General features: G+C 44.9%; 1 protein-coding gene across 1 annotated transcript; it reads right to left on the minus strand.

The window, feature by feature from the left end:
- Positions 1–5,082: 5,082 nt before the first annotated feature.
- On the minus strand, positions 5,083–7,967 carry LOC121273449 (gastrula zinc finger protein XlCGF7.1-like). Its single transcript, XM_041180619.1, has 2 exons — positions 7,909–7,967; positions 5,083–6,597 (listed from the first exon to the last, which is right to left on the minus strand). Exon 2 carries the CDS (start codon positions 6,486–6,488, stop codon positions 5,478–5,480), a length of 1,011 nt encoding a protein of 336 aa, XP_041036553.1. The 5' UTR covers positions 6,489–6,597; positions 7,909–7,967; the 3' UTR covers positions 5,083–5,477.
- Positions 7,968–8,954: the final 987 nt, after the last annotated feature.

Below are 8,954 nucleotides of genomic sequence, written 5' to 3' on the forward strand. Positions count from 1 at the left end.
CAGCTCTTTCCTGGACTCGAACTCAAGTTCTGTCGAAGGGTCATGAGGACTCGAAACGTCAACTCTTTTCTTCTCCGCCGATGCTGCCAGACCTGCTGAGTTTTTCCAGGTAATTCTGTTTTTGTTCTACTATTATTGCTGCTGTTAATCATAACCAGGACTGAACCATGTTCATTCTGACAGTTGAGGTTTGTTTCTGCTGATGATCATTACCCCCGTAACCAGGCTGAAGTTCAGTATTCTGGATCTAAAGCTGATTGTGTTCTCAGGGCTGCAGTGGACCAGGAGGCTGCACAAATATCCCCATCCTCAATGATGGAGGAGCCCAGCACATCAGCATGAAGCATCTACAGTAATAATCAGCTAGAAATAGCGAGCCAATGATCCACCTCAGCTTCCTCTTGAGGTGCACGGGATCACAGATGCCAGTCTTTAGCCAACTCAATTCACTCCACGTGATATTGAGAATCGATTGAAGGCACTACATACTGCAAAGGCTATGGGCCTTGACAATGTTCTGCAATTGTACTGAAGATTTGTGCTCCATGCCGTGCCCCTAGCCAAGCTGCTCTAGCACAGCTACAACACAGGCATCTACCCATCAATGTGGAAAATTGCCCAGCTATGTCCTGCACACAAAAGCAGGATAAGTCCAACCCGGCCAATCACCATCCCATCAGTCTACTCTCGATCATCAGTAAAGTGATGGAAGGGGTCATCAACAGTGCTACCAAGTGGCACTTGCTTAGCAATAACCAGCACATTGATGCCCAGCTGGGTTCCACCAGGGCCACTCAGCTCCTGACATCATTAACGCCTTGATTCAAACATGGACAAAAGAGCTGAATTCCCGTGGTGAGGTGAGAGTGACGGACCTTAACATCAAGGCAGCATTTGATCGAGTGTGGCATCAAGGAGCCCTAGCAAAACTGGAGTCAATGGGAATCAGTGGCGGGGGGGGGGGGTGGTGGGAAACTCTCCGCTGGTTGGAGTCATACCCAGCACAAAGGAAGATGTTTGTGGTTGTTGGGAGTCAATCATCTCAGTTCCATCACATCACTGCAGGAGTCCTAGTGATCCTAGGCCCAACCATCTTCAGCTGCTTCATCGTAAGGTCAGAAGTGGGGATGTTCGTTGATGATTGCACAATGTTCAGCACCATTCGCAACTCCTCAGATACTGAAGCAGTCCATGTCCAAATGCAGCAAGACATGCACAACATCCAGTCTTGGGCTGACAAGTGGCAAATAATATTCGTGCCAGACAATGACAAATTCCAACGAGAGAGAATCTAACCATCGTCCCTTGACATTCAATGCCATCGCTAAATCCTGCACTATCAACATTCTTGGGTTTACCATTGACCAGAAACTGAACTGGACTAGCCATGTAAATATTATGGCAACAAGAGCTGGTCAGAGCTTAGTAATCCTGCAATGAGTACTCACCTTCTGACTCCGCACAGTCTGTCCACTATCTACAAAGTGAAAATCAGGAGTGATGGAATACTCCCCACTTGCCTGGATGAGTGCAGCTCCAAGAACACTCAAGAAGCTTGACACCATCCAGGACAAAGCAGCCAGCTTGATTGGCACCTCTTCCACATTCACTCCCCCTAACACTGACGAATAGTGGCATGAGTATGTACCATCTATGAGATGCACTGAAGAAACTCAGCAAGACTCCTTAGCAGCACCTTCCAAACCCATGACGACTTCCATCTAGACGGACAAGGGCAGCAGATACATGGGAACACCACCACCTGGAAGTTCCCATCCAAGTCACTCACCATCTTGACTTGGAAATATATCATTGTTCCTTCACTGTCACTGGGCCAAAATCCTGGAGCTCCCCCAACCCCAACAGACTGTGGGTGTACCTACACCACAGGAACTGAAGCGGTTCATGAAGACAGCTCACCACCACCTTCTCAAGGGCAATTAGGGATGGGCAATAAATGCCAGCCTAGGCAGCGACGCCCACATCCTGTGAATAAATTGATATATACATAAAAAATATATACACACCGAAAGTGACAGAGGCCTAAGGAGAGACAAATACCAGAATGAAATAATATCACCAACTTGGCTCAGTTTTTGTTCCATTTCCGACTGGAAATTTGCGGAGGGCTGACAAATAAACAGAAATAAGAGAACACAGATGTGTTTGGATGGCTTTCCCTCTATTTAAACGATAATTAGTTCCATCAGCACTCGGTTAAGATTAGAAACAACGAGAAACTTAGTCGGCCAGATTCAAACCAACTTGGGGAGAACCAATGGATTTCTAATCCATCGCCTTAACCACTCGACCATGACTACAGACCTTGCGAGTATATTAATATTATTTGCATGAAATTATAGAATGGTTACAGCAGAGAAAGAGGGTTGTCTGCCTGTCCTGTCCCTGACATTACCCAATCTTTTCCCCGGACACTGCAATTTGTAATGTCTCTCCTCATTCTTCCAAACTGGGAATGAAAGAGGAAGAGAAGCAACAATTTTGTAGATCCCAGGGGAAAGAGACTCCAGGATCAGTTCATTGTGACAGTTCACACAGCAACAGGAAAACAACATTCCCTGATGAGGGCCAAACCCGGGCGGCAGGAGTGGGAGCGCCGAATAATAGCATGTTTAGTTCAAACACAGAAGACTTGTTCAGCCAATAACAGCATCGAGTGTGTTAGACATGAACAGGAAGTGAACAGTGAGGTGAAATAGTGCCACAAGCTGCGGATGTACAACTTTCAACTTCCAAAACCCACCAAACTCATCAATGCGGCTCCTCTGAAACTTTCAAGGCAAATATTGATCCTTTATAAGGTGCCATTCCCAGAACTATACACAGTCCTCCAGGTGTGATCTAACCAGGGCCTTGTATAGTTGTAGCAAACCTTTCCCTGTTTTCTATAACAGCCTCTGTAACAGGTTGTACAGCAAGAGGAATTAGATTGTACATATCGACTGAGAAAAATGGGGAGATGCTTGATCAGAATAAACTTCATTTAAATATTTAAAATGAAATCAACAGATTAAGTACTTTTTTTTGGTTCAAAAATGGTATAATAATCCTCAGTGCAACTCTTTGTGTCATTGGGTCAAGGAAACTTTGTTCAACACTGCAGAATTTAGCAGACTGGGCACAGCAGAAGTTCCTGCTCATCTTTCAATATTATTTTTCTTAAATCAAGAGTTTTCAAAAAGGAATTGGGCAGTGACTTGAGAGGGAGAAAATCAGAGTTATGGAAAGAGAGAAGGAAACCTGGACTAATTAGAAAACTGTTTGCAAAATGCTTGGACTTAGAAACAATGGGTGGAAGATCCTCTTGCTGTGCTGCACCATTTGATGATGACATTGTTGATCAGTCTGTCTCCAGCATTCCTAATGAGAACAGCCGAATTCCATTTCTTCAAAACAAAGACCCAAAGTGCTGCTGCACAATGTCACAATTTAATATTACAGCCAGGTGCCTGCGCAGTTCAGAGGAGACAAGTAACATCCCAGATTTAGCTGGAAATCAGGAAATTGAAGGGAGGGAGAAACTCAAGAAAATTACAATCCCGAGGGAAATGGTACTGAGTAAATTGTTGGAGCTGCGGCTGACAAGTCCCCAGGTCCTGATGACATCATTAGGTCTTAAAAGAAGTGTTGAGTGAGATATTTGATGCATTGGTTTGAATTTTCCAAATTCCCTAAATTTTTGGGCAAGATTCCAAGAGATTGGAAAATAGTCAATGTAACTCTCTTCCACGAAAAGGGAGGGAGACGGAAAGCAGGAAACTACAGGCCAATTAGCCTAACATCTGTCATAGGGAAAACGTTCGATGTTCTTCTTAATGATGTCATAGCAGGACACTTAGAAAACTTCACGGTAATCAGGCAGAGCCAACATGGTTCTGTTAAAAGCAAATCATGGTTAACCAGTTTGTTAGAGTTGTTTGAAGTAACGTGCTGTAGGTAATGGGGAACTGATGGATGTGCTGTAATTAGATTTCCAGAAGGCATTTGATAAAGTGCCACATCAAATGTTATTGCTGAAAGCAAAAGTTCATGGAGGGATAACATATTGGCATGGATAAGATTGGCTAGCTAACAGGAAGCAGGGACTAGGCAAAAATAGCTCATTTTTCAGGTTGGCAGGACGAGTGGTATGTCATAGGGATCAGTGCTGGGGCCCCAACTTGTAACAATGTGTATAAATGACTTGGATGAAGGGACCAAATTATAGTTGCTAAATACGCTGATGACACAAAGATAGGAGGAAAGTAATGTGTGAAGAGGACATAAGGAGTCTACAAAGGGATAGAGATGTTGTGAGTGGGCAAAGATCTGGTAAATGGAGTATAATGTGGGCAAATGTGAAATTGTCTATTTTGGCAGGAAGGATAAAAAAGCATATTATGTAAACGGTGAGAGATTGCAGGGGTCTGGGATATAGAGAATGTGGCTGTCTGAGAGCATGAATTGCAAAATGTTAGTGTGCAGGTACAGAAAAAAAATAGAATGTTGTTTATTGTAAGGGGAATTGAATACAAAAATAGGGAGGTTATAGTTCAGTTATACATGGCATTGGTGAGACCACATCAAGAGCACAGTGTACAGTATTGGTCTCCTTGTTTAAGGAAGGATGTAAATGCATTGCAAGCAGTCTAGAGAAAATTTACTAGACTAATACCTGGAATGGGAATGTTGTCTTTTGAGGAAATGTTGGACAGGCCAACTTGTATCCACTGGAGTTTAGAAGAGTAAGAGGTGACTTGATTGAAACATGTAAGATCATGTGGAGTCTTGTGAGGGTGGATGTGGAGTGGATGTTTTCTCTTGTGGGAGAAACCAGAACTTGGGGTCACTGTTTAAAAAAGAGGTCACCCATTTAGGACAGAGATGAGGAAGCATTTTTCTCTTTGGGTAGTAAGTCTTTGGAAGTCTTCCTGAAAAGGTAGTGGAAGCAGAGTCTTTGAATATTTTTAATGCAGAGGTAGACAGATTCTTGATGAGCAAGGGGGTGAAATGTTATCGGGTTAGGTGGGAATATGGAGTTGAGGTTTGAATCAGATCAGCCATAATCTTATCGAGCGGTGACCTCCTCCTGTTCCTTGTTCATTTGTAGCTTGTACTAGAGATGTTTAAAAAAAATTGACACACCGTATGTTCAACAGAAAGCTAATTCATTTCACTTTAATCCAGAATATTAGCCCTTATAACTGGGCTGGAGTTTATTAACATCAGCAAAAACTAACATGGTTCAGTTCTGGATGTGATTAACAGCAAAATCCAATCATTGTTGTTACTTGCGAACTCGCTGGTGTGTTAGCAGGCAGGAAGAATGAGTGAATCCCTTCCTACACTCAGAAGAGGTGAACAGTCTCTCCCCGATGTGAATTCGTTGGTGTCCAGTGAATTGAGATGATCGCCTGAACCCAGTTCCACACTGGGAGCAGCTGAAAGGTCATCAGTGTGAACACATTGATGGGACATCACTTCCCCAGAACTTTTATAGAACTTCCCGCACTCTGGGCATTTAAAAGATCTCCTACAGTGTGAACTCTTTGGTGTGTCTTCAGGCTGGAAGACTGAGTGAATCCCTTCCCACATGTGGAGCAGGTGAATGGCCTCTCCCCAGTGTGGACTCGCTGGTGTTCAGTGAGATGAGATGAACGCCTGAACTCAGCCCCACAATGAGAACATCTGAAAGGTCTCTCGTCAGTATGAACACGTTGATGGGACATCAATTCCTTGGAACTCTTAAAGCACTTCCCGCAGTCTGGGCATTTAAAAGGTCTCTCGCCAGTGTGAACCCGCTGGTGTGTCAGCAGGTGGGATGACTGAGTGAATCTCTTCCCACACTTGGAGCAGGTGAACGGCCTCTCCCCAGTGTGAGTGCGCTGGTGTTTAGTGAGAGTAGATGAACGCTTGAACCCAGTCCCACAGTTCAAGCACCTGAACGGTCTCTCGTCAGTGTGAACACGTTGATGGGACATCAGTTCACCAGAGCTTTTATAGCACTTCATGCAGTCTGGGCATTTAAAAGGTCTCTCGTCAGTGTGAACTCGTTCATGGGACATCAGTTCCCAGGAACTTTTGTAGCACTTCCAGCAGTCTGGACATTTGAATGGTCTCTCGTCAGTGTGAACACGTTGATGGCGCATCAGGTCCCCAGAACGTTTATAGCACTTCCCACATTCTGGGCATTTAAAAGGTGTCTCATCAGTGTGAACTCGCTGGTGTGTCATCAGGTTGGATGAAGTAATAAATCCCTTTCCACATATGGAGCAGGTGAACAGCCTCTCCCCAGTGTGAGTCCGTCGATGAGCTTCCAATTGAAATGGGTAATTAAATCCCTTCCCACAATCCCCACATTTCCATGGTTTCTCTTCAGTGTGACTGCATTTATGTTTTGACAGGCCAGATGATCGGCTGAAGCCTCGTCCACACACACAACACATGTACGGTCTCTTCCCACTGTGAATGGTTTTTTTTCCTTCCATGTTCAAAATCCCATCATATTCAGATTGTGATAAATTGGGTGACTCCGTCAGATCTTGATGTGATGTTTAGTTTCGGTTTCCGGACTACAAATCTTCCCCCTCTAATACCCTGTGAAATTGATTTAAAACAGAAAAAAGGGAGTGAGAGAGAACCCACAAAAACACAAAGGCAAGTTGTCAAATTGAGCTGAATGAATCTGGTAATTTGTGGGGCAGGCACTAGGAAAAAGTGACCATGAATGTTGCTGGATTGCCATAAAAACTCAACTGGTTCACTAATGTCCTTCAGGGAAGGGAACCTGACACCCTGTCTGGGCCTACACAAGACTCTGGCCTCTGTGGGTGAAGAGAACGGGAAAGAGAGAGAAATGTGAGAGATGGACTGAAGGAGACAAATTTCGTGTCTCTACAACTCAACCAAAACTTTGACAGAACCTCCCAAACCCTCAACCTCCACCACCTAGGACCAGGGTCGCAGGTGCATGTGAACACCATCACCTCCAGGTCACACACCATCTTGATTTATCTGACATCCAGTATTGGATGAGCAGAAATTTCCTCCATTTAAGTATTGGGAAGACTGAAGCCATTGTCTTCAGCCCCCACGACAAACTCCACTCCCTATCCACCGACTCCATCCCTCTCCTGACAGCTGTCTGAGACTGAACCAGATTGTTCACAACCATGGTGAAATATTTCACCCCAAGATGAATTTCCAACCACATATCCACATCATCACCAAGACCACCTATTTCCATTTCAGTAACATTGCACGACTCTACCCCAGTCTCAGCTCATCTGCTGCTGAAATTCTCATCCATTCCTTTGTTATCTCTAGACTTAACTATCCACATGCACTTCTGGCAGACCTCCCACATTCAACCTCCCTGTAATCTTGAGGTCATCCAAAACTCTGCTGCCCATGTGCTTACTCACACCAAGTCTTCTTCACCCATCACCTCTGTGGTCACTGACCTACAAAGGCTAAGAAGCATTAAAATTTTATATTCTTGATCCTTTCAAATCCCTTCATGATCTCTCCCCTCCCTATCCCTGTCATCTTCCCCAGACTCATAATCCTCCGAGATATCTTCACTTCCTCCAATTCCGGATTTCTGGCTCCAAATCTTAATTCTTCCACCAAACATGCGCACTGCTGCAATTGCCCCGCACAAAGATGGCGATCACACATGCGTACTGTTGCACATTGCCTCCGACAAGATGGCGCACTGTTGCAAATTGCCCCGATAAAGATGGCGGACACACTTCTGCACACCATTTAAAGGATGGCGGCTGTTAATCTGGGCCTGAAATCGGGAGAAGCGCGGTAACTTCCAAACCCTGTGCAAGTGTTGGACCAGAAACTTCTTATTCGCGTCTTAAGGCCTCTAGCAAGTGTTAATGAAAACTACCCACTCACTTGGCGGCTCCAATTTCCCTCACCCACCCGCTGGCTCGATTCCTCTGCTCTCCTCGCTGATCCCACGGCCGCGTCTGTCCTTCCAGCACCGGACTGCGCATGCTCTGGTTAGAGACCGGCTGCGCATGCTCTAGTCACTGCCTGGCACTGCGCCTGCGCGAGGACGGCCCAAGGTGAAGATAGAGCATATTCTAGGATCGGTGAATGCTGGGTAATGTTACCGCCATTGAAGATCTCCATGGTTGTATGCAGAATCATATTTTATGTTCCGATTATTCAGTTAATTTATACAGCAACCAAGTACACAGGATGGGAGTCTGTCCTCTGGTCTGTATCCCTACGTGCTGAGAGAGGGAAATGGGCCGGGTGATAAAGAAGAATTTTATGCATCTTTATCCTCTCTTCCCTCCATCGTTACACTGGGTGTCACTACCAAGTGAGCAATCACAGTGTTTTCCCAATCTGCCTTAACGCCATGGTCTTGGTGCTCATTGTCCAACTCATGAAATTTATTCTGGTGTCTGGGTTAAAGAGGATCTACCAAAATTTGCTCGACGTGTATTCAGGAACATATAGAGAACAAGGGTACATCAAGAAGGCAGTTCACCACCAACTTCTCAAAGACACCTATGGATGGGAAATAAATGCTGGCCCAGCCAGCGAAGTCCACATCCTGTGAATGAATTTTTTCAAAAGTCAGAGCTTGGCCATTCAGCAGTGCTATCAAGCAGAGATTATTCACACAAATTGGAGTAGAAATGTGGAACTCTCTCCGACAAAATACAGCGAATGCTCACTGTCAATCGGAGCTTACAAGACTTAGATGGATAAATTTTTGTTCAGTAAGTTGTTCACGGGATATGCAATGAAGGGGGGTAAATGGAGTTCTGATATAAATCAATCCTCATCTAATTGAATTGTGGAGCAGCTTTCAGATGTCAACCGCCTTCTCCTGTTCCTGGTGGTCCAGTGATACACTCAGAAATGCCCCAGCACGTTGAAATCCCAATGGATCCTAGCACATGCCCAGCAGGAAGCCCAGGTCA

This window comes from Carcharodon carcharias (assembly GCF_017639515.1).
Source record: "Carcharodon carcharias isolate sCarCar2 chromosome 21 unlocalized genomic scaffold, sCarCar2.pri SUPER_21_unloc_2, whole genome shotgun sequence".
Lineage (NCBI taxonomy): Eukaryota > Metazoa > Chordata > Chondrichthyes > Lamniformes > Lamnidae > Carcharodon > Carcharodon carcharias.